This window comes from Quercus robur, chromosome 7 (genome assembly GCF_932294415.1).
Source record: "Quercus robur chromosome 7, dhQueRobu3.1, whole genome shotgun sequence".
Lineage (NCBI taxonomy): Eukaryota > Viridiplantae > Streptophyta > Magnoliopsida > Fagales > Fagaceae > Quercus > Quercus robur.
In genome coordinates this window covers 17631745-17656235 of record NC_065540.1, presented here as the reverse complement: position 1 = coordinate 17656235, position 24491 = coordinate 17631745, and the positions used below count along the sequence as shown (strand labels likewise).

The window sequence follows — 24491 nt, the reverse complement described above, 5'->3', positions numbered from 1 at the left end:
TCATAATATCAGCTCTAAGTACTAAATTGTCTGGACCATGTTTTGTTGCGGTAGATGAATATGTCATAAGTAATAGCTGCAATAGTCCAAATACCTCACAGAGAGAGAGAGAGAGAGAGAGAGAGAGAGAGAGAGAAACCCTTGTTCAGGAAATTTGTCTCAAAAAGCCTCCCCCCATGAAAAGTACGCTTTTTATAAGACAAAATTTGGGTATTCATGTTTTAATCCAATGGTTTAAGTAGACCCTAGATGTATTAGATGGTTAAGATCAAAATTTAAAATTTTCTATAGGTTTTAAATCACAATGCCCCCTCACCCAATAAGTTTTAAACTTTTCATAGAAATTGGTAATATATATATACACACACAATTTTAGTTATTTTTTGAAACATTTTAGCTTGCATGGGGAGAGATATGACAAATTAATTATTTATCAATTATAATAAGACTATTGGATCATGGGTGGATAGCTAAGGGCTAAGATATTTATAATTGTTTTGCATTAATAAATTTACATTATTTAATTATTTCAGAAATGTTACAGTGAAATGTGTTATTGAAATATTCCGTTCCAAATAGGTAAACTAGAACGGTTATTAGGGAACAAATTTAAAACTTTGCTCACATTGTGGACATTTATTCTCATTTAGATAAAGGGTTTTACTGCTGAATGTTGATGCTCCTTTGTTTTGTTATTGGGTTTTTCTTATAGGCCTGGAGTGCAATGATAGCTTCTAACAACCACTAGTTGTCTAGAGTAAAGAGTTTCAACTTAAGAAAACCCGGTCTAAAGAGGGCCACTATTAGGCTGTTGACATGTGACTTCATGAGAAAATGGACCTCCATGACCATCAAATGCTAGGGATGCATGGGGATTTGGCTTTGACTTATAAGGTACAAATGGTTCCTTTGTGATGTGCATTTCACCAATACCTTCATCACTCTCCTCTATATTCCCCTGTAGCTGTAAAGAAAACTCAAGGTTCCACAACACATCATCCATAAATGGCCTGTCAATGCGTTGATTAGCCACACAAGCATTCGGGTGCAATCTTCCCCTTTAGATAAGGGATCCGGATCCTCTCCATTTCAAAGTGAAATGGAGAGTGTCCAGTTAAGGGATAGGATGCATCTAAAATAAATCAAGGGTGTAAAAACTGCCACGTCAGTTAAAATTTAAAACACTTAACTCTACAAGTTCAACTGTGGTGTGGTTAAACAAAAGGGTTAACTCAGTAAACCCATCTTATCTCAATCTCTCTTCTCCATCGTTGAATGTATCAAAATCACCCACGTAGAATATAGCAAACCCATCTTATTTTCCTTTGCCAAACCAAATCTTACCCTCTTCTTTCTCCCATGTCTGTATTTCGCTGATGGAAATCCTTTGGTGGTGGCCGGTGGGTCAGAAAATTTAATGGGTTTCGTTGTGAAAGAGATGAAGAAATTCCTTTTGGTTTTCTTGGCAACCAAACACTAAGTAAAGGAGTCTAAAGAGCAAATGAGATTATATGGGTTGTCCTTTTGATATTTTGGCTACTTATTAGATTTAGGAATGAAGAAGATTTATGGGTTGTTCTTTTGATTTTCTTGGCTGCCAAACGCAGAATGGGGAAGATCCATGCGACTTTTTCTTTGGATTTTCTTGACTACCAAACACAAAATTAATAATAATTTTATTTTAAGAAAAAGTCTAAGAAAATCTTTGGTGTGGTGTTGATGAAACAAGAAATTGTGTGGTGTTAATGTCCCACTTGCTTGTTGTCATTGTAGTCTTCCTTTAGAAATCCCAAGTTGCTTGTTGTCTCTTCCTTTAGAAATCCCAGGTAGCTTTGCACTAGGATAGAATGCACAAATGGCCTTACACACCGTTAATGTTTAAAGAACCAAATTGGACATTTTAAAGAAGTTTTGGATGTTTGGCTTAATTCTTTTATTTCTCGGACCATTGGTGCCACACCATCTAGCGTGGATTCGGATTTGAACATGATGATTTGGCCTACCACATGCTTAACTGTATCGTGCAAAATGGCAAATCCCTCTCCAAAAGCTGCCCCCACAACACCCCCTAAAGCAAGATCAGCCATATCTTTTTGGAACCTCAATTAAGAAAGAAATACAATACGACAATGGAGAAGAGAGATTCAGAGAGCAAAGCACAGCATTGGTGATTTTGATACATTCGGCGATGGAGAAGAGAGATTGAGATAAGATGGGTCTGCTGAGTTAACCCTTTTGTTTAACCACAGTTGAGCTTGTAGAGTTAAGTGTGTTAAATTTTAATTGACGTGGCAGTTTTTACGCCCTTGATTTATTTTAGATGCATCATGTCCCTTAACTGGGCACTCTCCATTTCACTTTGAAATAGAGAGAATCCGGATCCTTAGATAAGGATCAATTATCTGATCTAGAATACCTTTCTCATGGCACTGTGCAGCCCACTTTGCCAAACTCGCTTGTCTAGAAGTGTTGTGTCCATTACTGGCCAAGCACACAAGATCTCAAAAAGAACAACCCCAAATGAGTAAACATCAGATTTTTTTAGTTAGTTGTTATAACAGGAAGTACTCTGGATCCAAATATCCAAAACTAACTTTAACAACTTTGGTTACATGTGTCTTATGACTCTTGTCCAAAGTAGGATACATTTTTGACAAGCCAAAATCAAAAACCTTGGCAACCCCTTCTCATCCAAGAGAATGTTAGTTGTCTTAACATCTCGGTGGATAATAGTGTGCTTGGTACCAGTGTGGAGATAGTGTAAACCGCGACTAGCTCCAATGCATATCTCAAACCTTCGCTACCGGGCAATGGCGGTTTTTGGGTCTTGCATAGATGCTCACGCAACATTCCATGAGCCATGTAGTCATAAACAAGAATTATTTCACATTTTTCTTCACAATAGCCAATCAATGAACAAGGTGGAGACGACGAAGTTTTGAAAGCATTTCAATCTCAATTTAAAACTCATGAACTCCTTGCCCAAAGAGTGGGTTTCCACGTTCGATTGCTACTTTGGTTGCTCCATTGTCAATTTCTCCCTTGTAAACTTTACCAAAACCTCCAACCCCAAGGAGTTGAGCCTCATCGAAGTTCTTAGTAGCAGTGCTGATCTTAGTAAATGAGAAGTGGCGACAATGGTTCTTGGTAAATCCTCTTGATGTTCTTTGTGCCACCAAGAAGGAACTACCCTTGCACTCAAATCTTTTCCATGCTGGCGACGGGAAGCAGTAATAAGAAAGAAACCCAGAACAAGTGCTAAGACAATTCCACCACCAACACATCCAATGATAATTGCTTTTTGATTCTTTGTTTTACCACCATCAAATGATGCTCTAGCCCTTGTTAGGTCAATCACATCTTGTTTAGGAGCAGGAATAGGATTTGGCCCAGCAAGATTACCATTTGAACTATTAACTTTGAATATCTCTACCTCACTCAAGGTCACATCGTAATAATCAGGCTTACTAGATGGGACAGGATGCAGCACAAGCCACATATTCTACTGTGGGCTTCCATTTGAAACAAGAACCACGTACTCCTTATACACCGCAATCCCATCTTGCTCACCTGCCCAGGTAATAACATTTGCCCCTTGCTGAGCAATTTGATTATAAAGGAAGATATCAAACACACTTTGAGTAATCTTGGTTATATTTCCTTGAATTTCACAGAAATGAAGCCTAACAAGGTAAGAGAATCTGGAATCAACTGAGAAAATTCAAGTCAAATTATAATTGAGATTGATTTGAGTATTCGGCCCCATTGATCTAACAGCGCCGTAGACATCAACTGGGGCAACAAAAGTAGGTATGCCCATAGGATACTGGATTGTAATGTTATCAGCAAAATATGCAACCCCAAAGGAAGCCCCATAGAGGTATGGCAAGTCATCAACCCAAGACCTATAAAGACCCGTATCATGGGAGGGTGAAATATCATTTCCACCAATGTTCAACCTATTTGGAAATTTAGACCCCAATTGATAGAATTAACAAGTTTTAAACTCAAATTGTTAATTAGATTTATTGTGAATAAACCTTATTAAAACAAACAAACATCAATATCATGTCAATATTATGCATAGCGGAAAATTAAATAAGACAAGATATGATGACCCCGGAAAACCAATGAAACAAACTAGTTTCACAAAAAAAAAAAAACCTGGGGTGAAACCTTCCCGAAAAGCAATCCACTATAATAAAGAGAAGTTTCAAAATCTAGTATAAAACATTTGTCCCTAGACTCTACAATTCCCGTAGATGAACTTACAGCAAAAACCTTTTACCGCTTCAAAACCTCTGAACTCTTCAATATATGAACGCCACCCTTTTGCACGAATCTCAGTACGTGACTAACCAGAGATGCACAGCTCCCAGTACATGACTAACACACCAACTTAAAGAGGATTGTTAGCTGCAAAATTCTTCACTTTATCAACAATGAAGATTAAGAAGCACTTGGTTACAAAATCCTAAGGCGCAAAGACGCAGTAGTTTCTTTCAGAGAGAATAAGGCACTTGGTCACTTTTTGCATGTGTTCTCCTTGTATTCTCTTGTGTGACGGCTTTTAAAATAAGCCTTATATATGTCTAAGGTTGTATAAAAAGAAACCCTACACAAATACATAAGCATGGGCCGAAAATCATATCTGAAAAACTTATTTTTGTAATTTTTGATAGATACAGCTGTCAAGCAGCTGTCAAGACTCATTAAATCTAGATAGATACTATTTGTCGCAAGCTGTCGAGAATCTGTCCAGCTTTAATGAATAGCCCTTCTTCACTTAAACAACATGTTTCTTGAAGTATTAAACACATCCTAGATCTACCCAAATACAAGTAAAGTGCGTTTTGTCAAAGGATTAGTCAATTCTAAATTGACATATGTTCCTAACATGATTCACATATGTCCTAACACAATTGATAAACATTCTCAAGTGCAATGGAGTTATCAATGTAGAAAGGAGCATTCTGGCCCACAATCATTAGAGTTCCATCTGTTGAACTATAAATATCAGGCATTGACACAATCTCAATGCCTTTCACAAATGCATACACCCTCGGAGCTTTGGCGGATGGGACGAAACTTATATCTACAAGTTGCACCCTCATCATCGATTGAATACTCCTTCACAAGAAATGCAAAATTCAATGCTTCCAAAGTTTGTGCAGCATTGAAGTTGTTAAGGAGAGTATAAGGCCCAGTCGTGACGGAGAAACTATGAAGCACGGGTGCGTTTCGGGACTCGGGTGCGGGTGCGGGTGCGGGTGCGGGACTCGGCAATTTTTGAAAAAGTAGGGTGCGGGTGCGGCGGGACTCGGCGATTAAAAAATTATTAAAAATATTTTTATTTATATTTTCTATATATTTTTACTATTAAAATATTCTTAAAAAACACATTAATATACTTGATTCACAAAACAAAGAAAGAATAAGGCAAGAAACGCATCTGAGGCCAGAATTTCGGCCTCTCCGGCGATTTTCACGGCCGATTTCGGCCTGTTTCGGCCGATTCCGGCATGTTTCGGCCGATTCCGGCCTGTTTCGGCCGTATCGGTCGCCGGCCGATATGGCCGATACGGCCGATACGGACCGATACGGCCCGATTTCGGCCGCGTCGGCGCCGATTTTTCCCGCGTCGGCCCGAGTCGGATCCGCCACGTGGCGCGACGCGGGACGGACGCGCGGTCTGCGGCGTCCCTCCCGCGTCACCGCGTCCCGCCGCGTCGGACGCGGGTGCGCCGGCCTGGGAGCCGCGTCCGTGCATCCTTGCGGAGAAAACACCATCAGATGCATTTAAGCCCACGTAGGAAGCTGCATAAAAGTAAAGACAGATAAATTTATGACCAGCAACAACCGGAATACTATATGTGAAATTCGAGGAAAAACTCGAGCATTCATGTATGAGACTGAAGGGTCCTGAATAGCAGCTTAGGATGTGATGGATTTCCCATTTGCTGATAGATACCTAGACCCAATATCAGTGGTCCATTGTCGACCATAAGTATCGGTACCTATAGGACCCCCACAACTTAGGAGGATTTTCTCAATTGGTACATAATTGGCAGCCAGATTTGCATGAAATGTAAAGGCCAAGTAAAGAATAATGGGTATAGGTATAGACACAAAACCAAGATTATAAGTGTTCCTCAGTGACTTAAAGTTCAAAATTTTCACCAATTGGTTGAGGTTTTATAAACCAAAAAATGGATATTTAATGATTTGAAAAAATCTTGAAGTACTCACCAAATCACTCAGAGCCAAGAAAATGCAAATGATTAAAGAAGTTGAGCTCCAAAGGTCGGAGTTGAACAACTATTACTACAAAATCTGAGTTACAAAAACGAGAAGCTGAAACAAAGTAGAGCTTGCTTTTCTATAATCTACCTTATCTCTTTTATAGTCTAACTTAATTCTTGCATTTACTGTTTATTTGGATTAATGCCAAATGTGGTAATGTGTTTGCAACTTGCCTACTTTCCATTGCTAGGAGCTGGCAGTGGACGACAAATTCAACGAGGAAGTGATTATGTTACAGAAATGCGTTAAAAGGAAAATCAGTCACATTTTTTCCATCGGTTGTATTATTTTTGGTTAGAATCAACTGACCCCTCAGGGATTCTCTTGCTAATTTCAGATGATTCTATGGACTATTTGAATTGAGTAAAGACAGATGCACCAATTTTTTCACACAACTTGTTAATGTGGCAATTGTGATTGGGTTAACATTTAACAAAACTCACAGATTATTATTGTCGCCACATTTATCATGCACTAATCACAACAAGATCATATCAATAATAGTAAAAGAATTTGTAAAAATTTGGTGTCAGACCTAAATTACTTTAATTGTGTCATCTCTATTAGAACCTTAAGTGGGTCTCAGCTGATTTCCGAATGAACACATTACATAGGTGAGTGTAGGCGTGTAGCTGTCCCTGAAAATTTGATGGTATTGGTCTTAATTAGTTAATAATTCTAATAGTGAACATTATTTCCCAGAAGTTGCAGAAGCATGACAATTACAGTGGTCGTAGTCCTAATAGTAATCAAAGTGAAGTGAAGACCCTTTCCTTTCCTTTCCTGGATGTCACTATAAACACCTCTCCCGTCTTTGCACTCATACGGAAATCAAAATCACCTTACTTTATACGCACTCCAAAACCAGACCAGTCGGATTGGTTACATTCAACAATTTTCCCAGGTACACTATTCACTAGCATGTTGTTGGACCCCAAGTCTCTCACACCATTCATAATGTCTTTCTGACTAGACTCATCCCTCCTCTTCACTTTTGAATTCAAACTTACTCCAGTTGTATTTATACTACCTGGATTGCATTGATTCTTAGTCCAGATTTACAATCACTAGGTGTTGCACTGTCATCCTTTTTGTGTAACACCTAATAGATCATGAAAATCCTAACCCTTTGTATCAATTCATCCTTGACAGGCATGATTCTTTTTTTCTAGTCGGTGAACCTTGGATAATAAAGATACTAATATCTAGGAAATTCTCCATTTATTTACGAGCTTAATACAATCAGCTTCCTCCTTTTGAAAAGGGGAAAAAAAAAAAGCCAATAACATTTATATATACCGTGTGTCAAATGTGCATGTCACTTGCTAAGATATTGAATACCCAAAGTAAAAGAACAAAGTTGCACAAAATGCAATGAAAGTATAAGTGACATTTCAGGGTAACTATAATTAAATTAGAGAAAAGTTAACATAAGTTTATGAAATATTTTTAAAAACTTTATATGGAAAAAGAAAAAAGAGATTATTTTTAAAAAATTTTCATAAAAGTGGTATCAAAAATTTTCTAAAATGATCCATTAACGAATAATCTAAAGGCATTCATTATGCAAACTCATTAATTTATCATCTTAAACATAATGAAGAAATTAGTCGTAGACCCATGTGATGCGTGAGAATAAATAGTTGTTTTGTATTGTAATATAATGTATAATTTTTTCTCTAAAATTTTTTGAAGATAATTTGTTCTCCCTAAAAATTAATCAAATTTTTATTCGATCCAATTAGGTCTACTTCAGTCCAATTTGGTCCACTCGGTCCAATTGTCTCCACTCAGTCAATTTCGGTCTTCCTTCAGTCCATTTTTGACTAATTGGGCCTTAAATTGATTCTTTTTGTAGCTTCTTTTATATATAGTTTAGCTCAAAAACTCCTTTTTTTACTTAATTTTTGGGTTGAAAAGTATGAAATTTCATTATAATTGTGCTAAACTCTTTTGTTTTGAGTTAAAAAATACAAAGAAAATACTAAAATAGACATTAGAAAATAGAAATATGAGCCCTAAAAATGCAATAAAAATTATAAATATTCAAAAGTCTTATTCGGTCCACATTGGTTCTATTCAGTCCATTTTGTCATCTTTGGTCCAATTCGGTCCAATTTAGTCCATTCTATCCACTAAAGTTATATTTGGTCTGATTCGGTCCATTCAGTCTTATTCAGTCCACTTCTGTCCAATTCGGTCCATTCAGCCCACATTGTCTTCATTCAGTCCACATTCAGTCCATTCTGTCCGTTCTGGTCCTATTCAGTCCATTCTATCTACTTTGGTTCTATTCGGTCCTATTCAGTCCACTCTGTCCACTTTGATCCACTTCAGTCCTATTTGGTCTATTTTGGTCCTATTCGGTCCATTTTGTCCACTTTGGTTCTATTCGGTCCATTCTGTCCACCTCGGTCCTATTCAGTCTACCTTGGTTCTATTCGGTCTGCTTCCATCCAATTTGTCCTTTTCGATCCGATTTGGTCCTATTCGGTCCATTCGTTCTCATCCAGTCCATTCGGTCCTATTTGGCCAAACTTGTTTGGTCCATCAGTCCATTTGGTCCAATTCAGATCACTTTGGTTGATTTTGGTCCACTTCAATCTATTTTTGTGCACTTGCATAATGAGAAAAGATATATTTGGGTTGAAAGCACCTACCTAAATCCAAATTTATTAAAAATATATATAAATATCAAATTCGTAATATCCAAAATATTAACCATAGCATTTTTTGTTGCTACACTTTTTTTGAGCCACATTAATGTAGCAAAATAAATAAATATATACACCTGTATGTATGTATGTATGTATCATGTATGAATAATTTTTATTTAAATAAATTATTCAAATTATTCACTCCCTTAAAAGAGATTATCATGATAATCAAAGCAAATATCAAACTTATATTGAATATGTATAATTTATTCTCTAAATTTTATTGTAGAGAGAGAGACTACTTGTGATGGGGAACTAAAAAATACAACACCAAAACGTAGGAACCCAAAAAAGAGTTTTAAAAATCACAATGATTCATCAATATAAAGTAGAGTTGCAAGAAAGAATAAAAAATCAAAAGAAAGCGAATAACTACTTTTTCAAGAGAGAATGTGAGAGAGAATAATAAGAAATTTATAGAAAATAATATGAGAAGAAAAAAAGTAAAATAAAAAAATATATATATAATAATAAACACCATATTATCCAAGTCATGTTATGTAATTGTAGGGACTCAATTCGTAATGACCCCAAACTGATGTTGGGTTCGTACGTTAAGGGTCCAAACAATATAATTTGTAGAGCGTGGGTTTGAAAGGCTGGGCCTTGGTCACCGGACGGTAGTTAATCAGGGTTTCCATAGCGATTTACACAAGGATGAACCTAGCGTATTTAATAATAATCTATTCCGGTACCTCATGAGTGGCTCCGGTCCTTAGACCTCGTCCAAGGAGCTTCACGTCCTTCTTATTCTCCCTTTTTTAGTACTCCATGGTTTGGAAGCCCCCCTCTCTTTGGCGCATAAGTCTTCACATTATATAGCCCTTCTCGGTTGATCCTAACCCTCCACCTGTTTATCAGGCAGGTACCTATTCAAATATCTGTCCCATCAGCCGCCTCCCCCTGCTTTTTGTTAGTTGCACTAACCGAAACCACACTGTTCAGGCGTCTTTTCTCATTAATATGGCTAGGACGTTTGTGGGCGTGTTCAATGCGGAGGTGACGTATTTACCTTGAACCACCCCCACTCCATACCCCCATGTGGGTCCCATTCTACTCGCCTCTTCTTCTGGGGGCATCTTGGAGGCAGCCTTTGACTAGATGTCGCTCTTCCCTTTGAAGTTTGGGGATGCCGAGGACAGGGTCATCCTCGGCCGCGTCTCTAGGCTATTTGGTCTTTCACCACTTGTCCTCGACAACTACTCTCCTCGGCACGGGCTTTAGGTCCTAGTGGAAAGTGGACTGGGTCATAAGTTCTCTGGCCCACAGTAATAAAACAACATTATATTCTTATATTCTATCTTTATAATGCAATAAGATAACATTTATGAAATCAAAGAGAATAAAAAATATAACAACTTAAAAATACAAAACTTAGTCACATCAACCCAAAGTAGAGTTCCAAATAATACAAAAATTCATCAACCTAAAGTAGAAATGCAAGAAAAATATAATAAAATCCACCAAAAATGAAAAAAAAAAATGAGGAAGAGAAAGAGAGAGAAATAACCTTTTGTGTGTGAAAAACCTATGAATAGAATGGAAAGGAAAATTGTAAATTTATAGTAAGAGGAGGAAATAAGAAAAAACAACAAATAAAAGAAGATAAAGGGATAGTGGAAAAATGATATTAAGGTAGATAGTAGTGAGAAGATGAGAAGGTAAAAGAGAGGGGAAAAGTTGGAGAAAATATAATAATAAGTTTGGAAATTAATAAGAAAAAAAAAGAATTAAAAATAAGAGAGAAAATGTTGAAAATGGGTGGATGATGTAGCTGTTGATGTGGCTCAACAAGAGCGTAGTAACAGTAAGTGTTCTGTTTTAATTTATACACACACACACACACACACACACACACACACACACACACACATATATATATATATATATTTATATATATTAAGGATGGCAATTTTGCCTAACCCTGCTTTGACCCACCCCTCCCCGCTTCGCCCCATGTGGGTTTTCCCCACCCCGCAAAGGTGGTGGGCGGGGATGGGGTGAGATTTTAGACCCGCACCACGGGGCGGGGCGGAGCGGGGATGGGTTTACACTTTTTAGACCTACCCCGCCCTGCCCCGCATTAATAAGGGTTAAATTGCAATTTTTTCATACCCTAAAACCCTACTATTTAAACAAAAATATCATCAACTTATTTTATTCTACCTAACGTGGCTCTTTACCTCTTTTTTCTTTCTAGCAAATTTGGAAATAAAGTACCAATTTTAACGTTTTCTTTTGTCTTTATTAGAAACAAATTTATATAGTATTGAATTACTGATTTCATTCATGATTCATACGTCTTTCTCAACTTAGATTTCATCATGAACATAATTTTTTTTTTTTTTTTAATGAGGTACGAGTCTGAGACCGAATATTTTTCTGTGTCATTGTGTGTGTGTAGGCATTTGTCTGTTATGAGGTATAGGTTTGAAACTTTGTCCCTTTCTCTATGAAATAGTCACAAAATGGGAGGAATTAACTAATGCACACTACTTAGTAATTTATAACATTTACTAGGTAAAAGAGACGCATCTTGAATGCAGCTTTATTCTTATCTCTTATTGAATGGATGTTTTGAAAAATATTAGACCTATCAAAGAGGAAAAGAAAGTTATAAAGGAGATTTGTTTTACTGTTTTTTAGGCCAATGAATACCCATTTGTGTATGTGCTGTCGTTGCTATGATTTCTAATTTAATTGTTTAACGACGTTGGTAAATATAGTTTAATTATTTAACGACGTTGCTTAATTGTTTAACGACGTTGCCAAGGAGATTTGTTTTAATTTTTTTCTTTCCCATTATTTTATATTATCTTTGTTGGAGAAATATAGTTTGCCCATTACTAAGGAGTGTGAAAAAATGGTAATAGTTGTAGGGAAAATTAATAAGAAATAAAGTTTTACGGGGTGGGGCAGGGCTTCACGGGGCATTAAGGGGCGAGAATGGGGCAAGAAATTTTCCCCATCATGCGGGGCAGGGCAAGGATGGGGCAAGAAAAATCCATGTGGGGCAGGGGCGAAGAGCCCATCCTTCAGCCTCGCCTAGGAATGGCAATGGGTCAGGTTCGAGCCAGGTTTCTTTATATCCGAACCCGACTTGCAGGTCTATACCTGAACCTGACCCGTTTAATAAACAGGTTTTTTGGTTGCACCCAAACCCGACCCGTAGGAGCCCGCGGGCCCCGACCCAAAATCACTAACAAAGAAATCGGTAAAAACCCAAAACCACAAATCATCACAGAACAACATTTTCCTAGCAATTTTCTTGGCATCCAAATGGATGCCAAGATCTAACAAACCCAGACATTTTGCAAATCCAAAAATAAAACTAGTAAATATGAAAATCCCACCAACAAAATACAAAAAATAAAAAATAAAAAAATAAACCAACAAATTTGGCTCACAAAAACAAAACCCAAACCCAAATTTTGCTCACAAAAACACGAAAATAAAAAAACCCCAACCCATCTAGTGGTGAGTCTGTAACTGGTGAGGGGTAGTTCACGGTGGCTGGGCTTGTCAGCGAGGATTTCCTTGGTCGCTTGAGGGAGGGCTTGCGTGGGGCTTGATCGCTTAAGGGAAGGCTTGATCAATGATCACTTGAGTTGAGATTGAGAGTGAGAGTGGAAACTAGAAACTAAGGTTGAGGCGTGAGAGGCAGAGAGGGGCGGCTGCTAAGTGAGGGTAGAGTAAGAGAAGAGTGAGACTAAGGGTTAGATATATGGTAATATATATATATATATATATAGTTAGGTTTTTTGGTAATTTTAGCTAAACTAAGTGGGTCGGGTCGGGTTGGGTTTTACTCAAAAACCGAACCCAACCCGGACCCACTTCGAGTTTTTTTTTTTTTAAAACTCAAACCCGACCCTATTCTTTATCAGACCGGGTCGGGTACCCTCGGATCGGGCAAAAATTGCCATCCCTAACCCCGCCCCGCCCCATTGCCATCCCTAATATATATATATATATATATATATATATATATATATTTGAACTTACGTCAATGTAAAATTTTTGAATGGGAATAAATAGAAAATAAGGTGATTTTCTAAACTAGTCAAACATTATAATTTTTAACAAGACAATTGAATTTGGACTCCTTTAATTTCTGCAATGATTAAGATATGATTACTTAATTCTCTAAAGAAACTCTAACAACACAACAATGAACAATCTCATGCTATTGATATTTGAAATATAAAAGGTAAAATCATAGAAAAAGATCAAGCATTTATATATATAATGTTTTAGATTAGGTCTCATATTTATAATTTTGTCAAAATTAAAGTCAATTTGAAGACTCTGTCAATCTCCATCATTCATTTTCATTACTCTGGACAATAACCAAATAGAGAAAAATGGTAGTCATTGAAAAAAGTTCGTGTTTCACCTTGATAACTAGTTCCAATTTTCTAGCATAGAATTTTCATTTTCACTTTCTCACTTTAAGGGGAGCTGTCTCTCTCTCTCTCTCTCTCTCTCTCTCTCTCTCTCTCTCTCTCTCTCTCTCTCTCTCTGAGGGCCAGCTTCTTGTAATTGTCTAGGTCATCAAGGTTGTGTGAGTATGTGACCACTTTCCTCGAGTTGTGTGATTAACGTCCAACGATTACTAGCAATCGAGAGGATTAGAAATGTGATCGCCAATGTTGGGCACTTTATTGGGTTTATTGACTACAAATGTCGTCAAAAATTGTCAATGACAAGATCATTGACTCTAGGAGTGGTTGCCAACATCAGAGTGAGCTGAAAACCAATTGACAATCACGCTTAAGGTCAGGCAATAGTTGAGATCAACTCGGATATTATGTTGAATTTCAAACTCTCTGCTTATAAAGGTTTCCGATTCCCTAATATTTATTTTATTACTCTTAAATAGTCATTAATAAAAATTTCAAATACCCCTTATGAGTGACAAAATAACAAAATTAGACATTTAGTCTAAACTATGCATTCCAACAAAAATCAAAATTTAAACTTTTCTAGAAGATTTGGACCACAAAAGGTTCCCCCTTCCAATGACTGTCTAAACAATACATAGAAATTGGCTATGATTTTTTTTTTTAATAAAAAAACTCAATTGATTTTTTTCATAAAAAAAATAAATAAAAAAAAACTCAATTTCGTAAGTGTATATAGGCCATGTATATAGAAACATCTCAGGCTTGCATTGACAGAGAAAAAACAAATTAATTGTTGAGTTATTATCATTTGGAGCTAGGCACTTAGCCTTATTAATCAATGCTAAAAGAATGATATAGACCCTGTTGGTTGATTTTAGCTGAATTAAATAAACTTAATCAAATTAACCAATTATGATGTTCTATGAATGACACGGGCAATTTATTTATGAAGTGAAAAATCAATGGATGAACTAGAGTTTCGAACACAAATTCCTAGAGCATCTTCATAAAAGATTAAAATATAAGAGCATCTCCAACAGGACTAGGCATCTCTAAATTTTGGAGAAAAAAGCCACTATTCACGCCCAAAATGAAGTCCAACAGCCTCGGCATCTCCATATTTTTTTTTAGATTTGCTACAGTAGCTCTCAGGCCTGGAGAGCACTGTAGCAATCGTTGTAGTTTTTGCAAAGATTATTTCTCATTAAACTAATACCGGTTGAATTAAAAAAATATTTTTTCCTCTTTCCTCCCTTTCTCTTTCTTCCTCACTCTCTTTCTCTCTTCTTTATCTCAACGGCTACAAAACGCAGAATACAATCCAAACATGAAAACACTTTTTCTCATAAACCAAATGAAATCAAAAAAAAAGAAAAAGAAAAGAGAGAGACCTATTCATGAGCAAAATAATTAATTCAATCTCAATAATCACAACCGATTAAAATTTTTAATTTTCACTCAATAATCACAACGGTAACAACAGAACTATTCTTGATCTTTTCTCTCAAACATCTCTAAACTCAGTCTCAATCAAAATACAAACTCAAATCACAATTTTAAAACTAATCAAATTAGAACCCAAAAAAAAAAAAAAACAAAGCTGACCCATCTGAGCCTCGGTGGGGAGGAGGATATGCGGTGGTGGGAGAAGGACAATCGGACGATCTTCATGTGTGAGAGAGAGCTCCAGCCGAAGTGCTGCTAGAGAAAAAAAGAAAAAAAGAAAAGTGCTCCTAGTGTTCCAGCCGAAGTGCTCCAGCCGCTGCTAGAAAAAAAAAAAAAAAAAAAAAAAAAAAAAAAAAAAAAAAAAGGTGCTCCAGAGAAAGTGCTAGAGAAGAATAGAGATAAGGGAAAGGTGTGGAGGAGAAAAAAAGAGGAAAAAAGAAAAGAAAAGAAACGTGTGGAGGAAAAAAAAGAGATAAAAGGAAAAATAAAAAATCCTAATTGAAAAATACTACCACAATATTTTTACAATATTTTCTCAATAAATTTTAGGTAACAGATTTTTATTAGTTAATATTGGCGAGTAAAAAAATAATTTCAGTGGTGGGTTCAAATTAGAACTAGTAATAATTTTCCACATAAATTTTGTTGTGAAAGTATTGCGTAAAATGTTGTGAACATAGCAATTCTTATTGAAAAATATAGTTGTTAAAAAAAGAATAAATGATGATTAAAAAAAGAATAAACAATAAATGATGAAATAATATTTAAATGAGATAGAGAATCTGTTGGAAGGTGTATTTGAAAAAGTGGGTAGTTAAAAGCTAAATGTCACTGTTCATTCTCCAAACAGGTAAAAATTAGACAAAAATTTAGAGAGGCCGCTGGAGATGCTCTAAGCCTGGAGCATCAAAGAAACTTGTTTTACACTAATATCCATAAGTGAGCCCAGGATCATGTTGTGTAGCTATTTTCTTACACACGCTTACATCCATTATTTTACACAAATATTTCCAATTAACGCTAAAATCTACTATTTAAAAATAGATAAAAAATGTCCACATTAAAACATGAAAATGGATGTGAGAGATTAATTGCCATTTTCTATTTCTATAGGTCTAAAGTGCAACGACAACAACGATTTTCCTAGAATTTTGAACTTGCTCACTTAAAAAAACCCAGTCCAAAGACGGCCATCATTAAGCTTCAAGGACCTGTCTTCTTCAGATAACAAACCTCCACCCCCATTAAAACCTGGAGATGTATCAAGATCTTTCTTCCAATTACAGGGTACTAATGCCTCTTCCTCGAAGTGGTTTCCACCAATACCTTCGTTGCTTTCCTCTGCACTCCTTTGTAGCTGCAAAGAAAACTCAAGGTTCCACAAAACTTCATCCATATATGGCCTGTCAATGCCCTGATCAGCCATGCACTTAATTGCAATCCTAGTAAACTGCTTAAAGCTTTCAAGTGCAATCTTTCCCTTTAGATAAGGATCAATTATCTGATCTAGAATACCTTTCTCATGGCATTGTGCAACCCACTCTGCCAAACTCACTTGCTCATCTGGAAGTGTTGTGTCTAATACTGGCCGAGCACACAAGATCTCAAAAAGAACTACCCCAAATGAGTAAACATCAGATTTTTCAGTTAGTTGTTGTATCAGAAAGTACTCCGGATCCAAATATCCAAAACTACCTTTAACAACTGTGGTGACATGTGTCTTATCCAAAGTAGGATACATTTTTGACAACCCAAAATCAGAAACCTTAGCAACCCACTTCTCATCCAAGAGAATGTTTGTTGTCTTAACATCTCGATGGATAATAGTGTGCTTGGCACCAGTGTGGAGATAGTGTAAACCACGAGCAGCTCCAATACATATCTCAAGCCTTCGCTTCCAAGACAATGGAGGTTTTTGGGTCTTGTATAGATGTTCACGCAATGTACCATGAGCCATGTAGTCATAAACAAGAATCATTTCACAGTTTTCTTCACAATAGCCAATCAAGGAAACAAGGTGGAGATGACGAAGTTTTGAAAGCATTTCAATCTCAGTTTGAAACTCATGTACTCCTTGCCCAGAGAGCAGGTTTCCACGTTTGATTGCTACTTTGGTTGCTCCATTGTCAATTTCTCCCTTGTAAACTTTACCAAAACCTCCAAACCCCAGGAGTAGAGCCTCGTCGAAGTTATTGGTAGCAGCGTTGATCTCAGCAAAAGAGAAGTGTCGACAAAGGTTTCCTCGAAGTTCTGGGTGCCACCCAGAAGGAACTACCCTTGCACTCAAATCTTTTCCATGCCGATGACGAGAAGCAACAATAAGAAAGTAGCCAATAACAAGGACTAAGACAATTCCACCACTAACACTGCCAATGATAATTGCTTTTTGATTCTTTAGTTTACCATCACAAGAAGATGGTCTAGCCCTAGTTGGGCCAATTACATCAGGAATAGGATTCAGCCCGGCGAGATTACCATTGGAATCATTGACTTTGAATATTTCTACTCCATTCAGGATCACATCAGCAAAGGTTGGTTTTTCGTCATTGTTTGGATGCAATGCAAGCCACAAATCCTGTTGTGGGCTTCCATTTGGAATAAGAACCACATAATCCTTATACACTGGAACCCCATGTAGCTGACTTGCCCCTCCTGCTTCGTCACTTGCCCATACAATAACATCCGCTCCTTTCTGAGCAGTTTGATTATATAGGAAGATATCGAACACTACTTGATTAACCTTGGTTATATTTGTCTGAATCTCGCAGAAATGAAGCCTAACTAGGTAAGAGAACCCGGAGTCAACTGAGAAAATCCAAGTCAAATTGTAATTGAGATTGATTAGAGTATACGGCCCCATCGATCTAGCAGTGGCATAGACATCAACTGGTGCAACATAAGTAGGCATGCTTGTAGGATATTGGATTGTCATGTTTTCAGCATAATATGAAACCCCGTAGGCAGCCCCATAGAGGTATGGCGTGTCATCCTTCCAAGACCTATCAAGACCTGTATCATTGGAGGGCGGAATATGATTTCCACCCACATTCAACCGATAAACATTCTCAAGTGCAGTGTTGTTGCCAATGTAGAAAGCAGAATTTTGACCCACAATCATTAGAGTTCCATCAATAGAACTATAAATATCAGGCATTGACACAATCTCTATCCCATTCACAAATGCATACGTGTTTGGAGCTTTGGCAGATGGAATGAAACTTATATCCAATGTCTGACCATCAACATTGATTGAATACTCCTTAACAAGAAATGCAAAATTCAGTGCTTCAGCGGTTTGTGTAGCACTAAAATTGTTAAGCAGAGTATATGACCCTACTGTGACAGAGAAAATGCCATCGAATACATTTAAGCCTGCATAGGAAACGGGATAAAAGTAAAGACGGACAAATTTTCGACCAGGAACAACGGGAATTTTATAGGTGAAATTTGTGTAAAAAACCCGAGCAGTCATGCAAGGGACTTGAGGGACCGAAGGTTCTTGAGTAGCAGCTTGAGATGTGGTGGATTTCCCACTAGCTGACAGATACTTGGACCCAATATCTGTGGTCCACTTCCGACCATCGGTATCACTGCCATTTGAAGCTCCCCCACAATTTAGGAGGATTTTCTCGGTTGGCACATAATTGTCGGCCAAAGTTTCATGAATTGTAAAGGCCAAGTAAAGAATAATGGGCATAGGTATTGTCATACGACCAAATTTATGAGTGTTCCTCATCGACTCAAAAGGTCCACTTGGTTACAGTTTTCTCCTAATTTGGAAAGATCATGAATCAGTAATCAAATCAATAGAGCCAAGAAAAAGCATATGAATAAAGAATTTGAGCTCCAAAGCTCGGGGTTTTACAACGATTAACACAGAGAATTGAGCTTCTTAACACCTGAATGAAGACTAGAACAAAGATATATAAGCATGGAATCTTAGGCTTTTGGATGAAGAATCTAGAATCAAAGACCAAAAATAAGACAATAAGATTTTGCACCAAAGCCCCTACTAAAGTTTCAGATCCAGTTACTGAGCTACCGGAGTAGCTAGAAAGGAAGACAGAATACGAACTTAAGCACTAAGATTGAACTGAACAGATTTCAAGGCATTTAAGCTGAAAAGAAAAGACTGATTGGGAGAATGAAAGTTAAACTACTGGACCAGAAGCTGAGACTCCCCGAGTTGAAATGGGATTCTAAGCTTTGGAGTTCAGGGATGGTGAAAATTGCTTGTTTAAAACCTAGAAACTGTAATAAAAGCCGAGCTTGCTTTTCTGTACTCCAAGACTTAGCTTTCTTATATACACCACTTAAAAGTGATGATTAATTTCTTAGATGTTTCGGATGCCGTATGTCCTGGGCTGCAATTATCATCTTGAAATAGATTATAGTCATAGATTACGACAAACACGTGAACTAAAGTCAAATAAACCAGCTGGAAAAACCATGCAAGCCATGAAAGGGCTCCACCGATCGAATTCTCACATGCATCTTTCACTAGCTGACTAGCAAGTCGCAACTCGTGGGCCATTCACTTATTCGATCTAAGTGGATATTATCTGTAAAACACGTAATTGGTTTTCCTTTTAATTCGTTTCTATTCTGTGATCAAACCTCACTGGATCGATCTTCAACTGCTAGCTCCTGGCAAATGGCAAGTGTGCAAAGTTTCAAACACGTACAGTACCACACTACCACGTTCATCATTTTGAGATCTCAAACCCGTCTGGTATTGCGTTGGAATGTGAGGAAAAGAAAGAGCTTGGGGTACATATATAAAAGTCTCGAACAAAATTTGTCACATAATTAATTGGCAATTTTGTTAGAATTCTAAAATTTAATGTTACGTGCAAAAGAAGTGGAGTTTCTGTTATAGATTTTAACGTTATGCTTGCTGCAGAATATTTGGATGTATGCTTAATTTTAGGATCAGAATAAGTTGTTGCATAATATTAGGATTAATTGCATTTGTATTTGCATTTTAGTAGGATAAGGGAATTTGTTTATCAAGTGTTTGGTGGGTAACGGCTAGTGGAGCTAGTGTTTGAGTTTTATTAGGATTGTTTGTTCCTAAAATGCAGGGCTTATCTTGTATAAAAGGAGCAGTAGTTTATTTGAATAAAATCATCAGATAAGAATTATTTATGCAAAGTAATCTGTAAAGGTCAAGGATTCCTCAATCAATCCTAATTTTCTTTTTAGTGTTTATCCAATATCTATTAATTATCAAAATAAGTAAAGGTCAAGTCTTGTACGTACCATTTAAACTCTCCTAAAGTTAAACAACTTTAATTGGAATTCCAAACTTTAATATTAATGCTCAATTTGTTTCACTATAAAATGTTTTATGCAAAATATTTTCAGCATTAGTTTGTTTCATTATAAAATTTGGTTAAACCTGAAAATATTTTTCATTGACCATAAAATCATTTGTAAAGTGTGTGACTTATAAAATTTTGGTAATTAAAATACAATCCAATTTTGGTGGTTTGTGTTGGAAAAATTTTACATATCATACCTAACACTTAAATCATTGAAATTTTTTTTACAACAAAACAAGCCGAGTGATAAAGTTCTTTAGTGTAACTTTTAATAGAATTTATAAAAAGTAACGAATTAACGAAATATCCATGCCCTTTTTTTATTTAAAAAAAATGGCAAATGCCCTTGTAATCCATCATCATCATCAAACGCTAGAATTATAGCTTTTCAATTAATATTGTGGGGCCCAATAGTTTGTGGGTTCGGCCCGCTCGCTTATGGGGAGTCCACAGACCCCAAACTGAAGGAGGTCAGGGCCCAAGCCCAAAAATAGTAAGCCCAAAGGGGCCCGAAGATACGGCCGAGGACAGCTTAGTCCTCGGCAGACCCAAAATCTCATTGATGAAAGTGGCATACAAGCAAACTTAAAAGATCAGAAAATATCTCGGGGAAATTGTCCTTAATACCCCTCATTGATATGACATTGCACCTAACAGAACCGGATTCTTAGACTTTATTAACCATGCCCAACAATGCTGGGATGGGATTGACGGAACAAATATCAGTCCTGGAAAAACTGACCCTACACGTGGACGAGGGACAACAAACGTAGGCTAGTATAAAAGGAAAGGTAAACTAATTAGGAAGAGGCTCCCCATCTCACTTCCTGGAAAAAACTCCAGGAATGAGAATGCCCGGATAGTATATGCGCTCCACCATGGAAAACCCATCGACGGGTAACCGGAGAAAAACACTAGTGCTCCTCGGACATGATCCGAGGAGTCCAATCCCTCAATTTATAAAGTTATTGGGCTTGGATATCCGGACTAAAGCCTTTTCTAGTCTAGATTTATCTAAGGTCCGGCCTGTATTAACGCCCCGTGACCCAACGCTAGCCTTTCAAGCCCACTCTCTACAAATATTATTGTGGGGGATCTTTCGCGCGCGAGCTCAACGTCGTTGCTGGGCCGTTTAAGAGTCGTGCCCCTACAAATATTAATTCTCTTTATGCAACTACTTTACAACTAAACCTCTATAGTTAGAACTCTACCTCTGATATAGGACAGAATCTACAATTTAATTTTTGTAATTATTTAATTACAAAAATTAAATTGTAGATATATTCTATCCTACATCAAACTCTTCTACTTGAAACAAACTCATCATCAAGTTCATGTTTGAAATCTAAATTCTTCCGCTCCAAATAAACAAATACTTTGAATGCTTGAGCTCCTTAATCTTCTTTATGCAACTACTTTTGAACTCTACCTCCAACACAATCCTAATACCTTAATCCAAACAATTAAACATCCTTTACCGAAGTTGTGGATGCATGAAAATTATAATGATTATAGTCTAAATAAAATCATATGTTCTACTTTCAGTATTCTATTTAATGTTCGACCAATAACAATTTGTTACACTTTTCTATATATACATATATAATACTAGACTTATCACACGTTCTTTGTGCCTGCAATAAGGCTCTTTTTTTTTAATTTAATGGATTTAGTGAAATAATGTTTAAAAGTAAGATATAGATAGTGTCCTAATTTTTAGAATCTTGATAAAAGTTCGAAAGTCTAAAACTTAGAGACTCTTTTAAAAATAGTAAATTACTCTTTTAACCATTTTTTGTTTTTAAATTTAAAATTATTCAATTAAAAAATAGGAGTATTCTTGAGAGTTTTAAGAATTTGTGTGAGTATATTTTAGTACGCAAAATAATGAAACCCAAACAAGGAATTCAGTTATTAATAATATAGATAATTAAAAAAAAAATTAACTAACTAACCATCATATTTTCAATTTGTGAAGTGTAAAATAAAATTCTTTCTTGTCGATAAACAATGGTTGTTTGTCTTAGTCCCAATAGTGAGCAATTGAATACCTTTCTTTCTTAGATGACATAATTGTCTGTCCAATCCTTCCTTTATTTTTATTTTTTTTTTAAAGTCCAATATTTTAAAACGACCTTGTCATGTCTTCCCACCGACACTGAAATCAAAATTGCCTTATTTTGTATGCATCCCAAAAACAGACCATTGATAATGTCTCTCACACTAGAGTCATACCTCCTTATAGTCCTTACCCTGGTTTTTAATAAATATTTTGGAACTGTCTATAAGTCTTGCCTACCTCCTTTTTTTTTTTTTTCTTTTTTCTTTTTTCCTTTTTTGTCATAAGATCTTACATACCCTTAACATGATTTCTTAAAGTCGGCAAGCCTTGGATATAGTAATTATCTAGGAAGTTCTCCATTTATTACCCATTATATAGGAACTTCTTCGTTCTGAATAATTAGAAGCTTAATGCAAACAGCTTCCTTCTTTTGATAATAATAAAAAATAAAAAATGAATTTCCTCGTATGCTTTAACTAAGGGTATGTTTGGATACAACTTATTTTTACTGAAACTGAAAACTGAAAACTGAAAACTGAAAACTGAAAATACTGTAGCAAAATTATTTTTAAATGTGTAAATAGTACCGTGGGACCTATTTTTAATATTTTTTTAATCTGTGAACAGTGCTAAACAGTGTATGAATAATGCTATTGTCCCCTAAAGCAGTAACGCCTGCAGGAAAAAAAAAAAAAAGAAGTTAAAACGCAAAATGTGGCTTTCAGCCGAATCCAAACTCACACTAAATAAAAAGCAAATCTTTTGTTTCATTCAAAAAAAAAAAAAGTAAAGATGAAAATACAATTTACTGATGCACTTGAACGTTCACTTTATTTACCTGATTTTTTTTTTTTAATGTTTTATTAATAAAGTGCAAATATTAGCCTTTCCATGCATTACAACTCATCGAATTATATTCGTGGGTTTATACACGTGTATGACAGGTGTGACATAATTTGGGAATCTTATTAGATGTTTAAGATGGCATGTGGCTTGGGCTGCATAATATCACCTTCAACTTAGAGTGGCTGATAGCCAATGATATGACCTCGAAATAGTTGAGTAGATAGCGACCACGCCAAAAAAAAAATATCAAATACAAATAAACTTGTGTAAAACTCTACAACTAAGGTTGGGTTTGGATTGTAAAGAAAATGGGGAAAAAAAAATGTATTTGCGTTTTTTCTGTGGGTCCCATGCACTGTTCATGGGACTCGCAAGTACAGATTTCAGCAAATTTTTCTTTAAAACTTGGTTCCAAGGCACTATTCACATATTTAAAAATTATTTTGCTACAATATTTTCAGTTTTCAGCAATAAACAGTATCTAAACATACCCTTAAACTCTACAGTTAGAACACTACTTTCTTACAACAAACCTTATACCTTATACCTTAATCCAATAGTGAACAATAAACATCCTCAACCGAAAGTTGCAGACAGTTTTTACTTTTTATATAAATAAATAAATATATATATAAAGTAATTAAATTTAAAATATACTAAAATATATTGGTAGAGAATAAAGTAAAAAAAAAAAAAAAAAATGTGAGTGGGACAAATTATTTTTTTTATTCATTGTAGTCTTAGTTGGGAACAATTCAACACCCATTTCTTTCCTAGATGTCATAATTGTCCAGTCCTTCCCATAAAACAAAAACAAAAAAAAAAAACAAAATTTTCCAATCCTTCCAAAGTCCAAACGCCTCTCATGCGTCTTTCCACCACGTTGAAATCAAACTAGCATGTTGTTGGCTGGACTCTCAACCCATTCATAATGGCTTTCACACTAGACTAGTCAAGAGTCATCCCTCCTTGTCCATTTGTATTAAGTCTTTCTGGACCACAAGGTAAGGATTTATTTCAAGTCGGCAAGCCTTGTATCATATCACATCATGATTATCTAGCTAATTCTCCATTTATTAACCCAGTAGGATCTTAATACAAACAGCTTCCTCCTTTTTTGTGATAAATTATTTTTAATTTAATAGGTACCCTTAAAACATTTATTAATTAACCATTTCTTAATACAATATTTTCAGTTTTCAGCAATAAGCAGTATCTAAACATACCCTTAAACTCTACAATTAGAACACTACTTTCTTACAACAAACCTTATACCTTATACCTTAATCCAATAGTGAACAATAAACATCCTCAACCGAAAGTTGCAGACAGTTTTTACTTTTTATATAAATAAATATATATATATATAAAGTAATTAAATTTAAAA

The 24491-nt window shown here is 36.0% G+C and overlaps 1 protein-coding gene and 1 pseudogene across 1 annotated transcript; both read right to left on the bottom strand.

The window, feature by feature from the left end:
* Positions 1 to 787: 787 nt before the first annotated feature.
* LOC126691097 (receptor-like protein kinase FERONIA) lies at positions 788 to 10099 on the bottom strand (annotated as a pseudogene).
* A 5655-nt stretch (positions 10100 to 15754) lies between these two features.
* On the bottom strand, positions 15755 to 19181 carry LOC126692575 (receptor-like protein kinase FERONIA). Its single transcript, XM_050388225.1, has one exon. It carries the CDS (start codon positions 18606 to 18608, stop codon positions 16038 to 16040), a length of 2571 nt encoding a protein of 856 aa, XP_050244182.1. The 5' UTR covers positions 18609 to 19181; the 3' UTR covers positions 15755 to 16037.
* Between the last annotated feature and the right edge of the window lie 5310 nt (positions 19182 to 24491).

Coding starts and splice junctions, on each gene's coding strand:
- LOC126692575 (XM_050388225.1), bottom strand. CDS start 18,608: ATGAGGAACACTCATAAATTTGGTCGTATGACAATACCTATGCCCATT.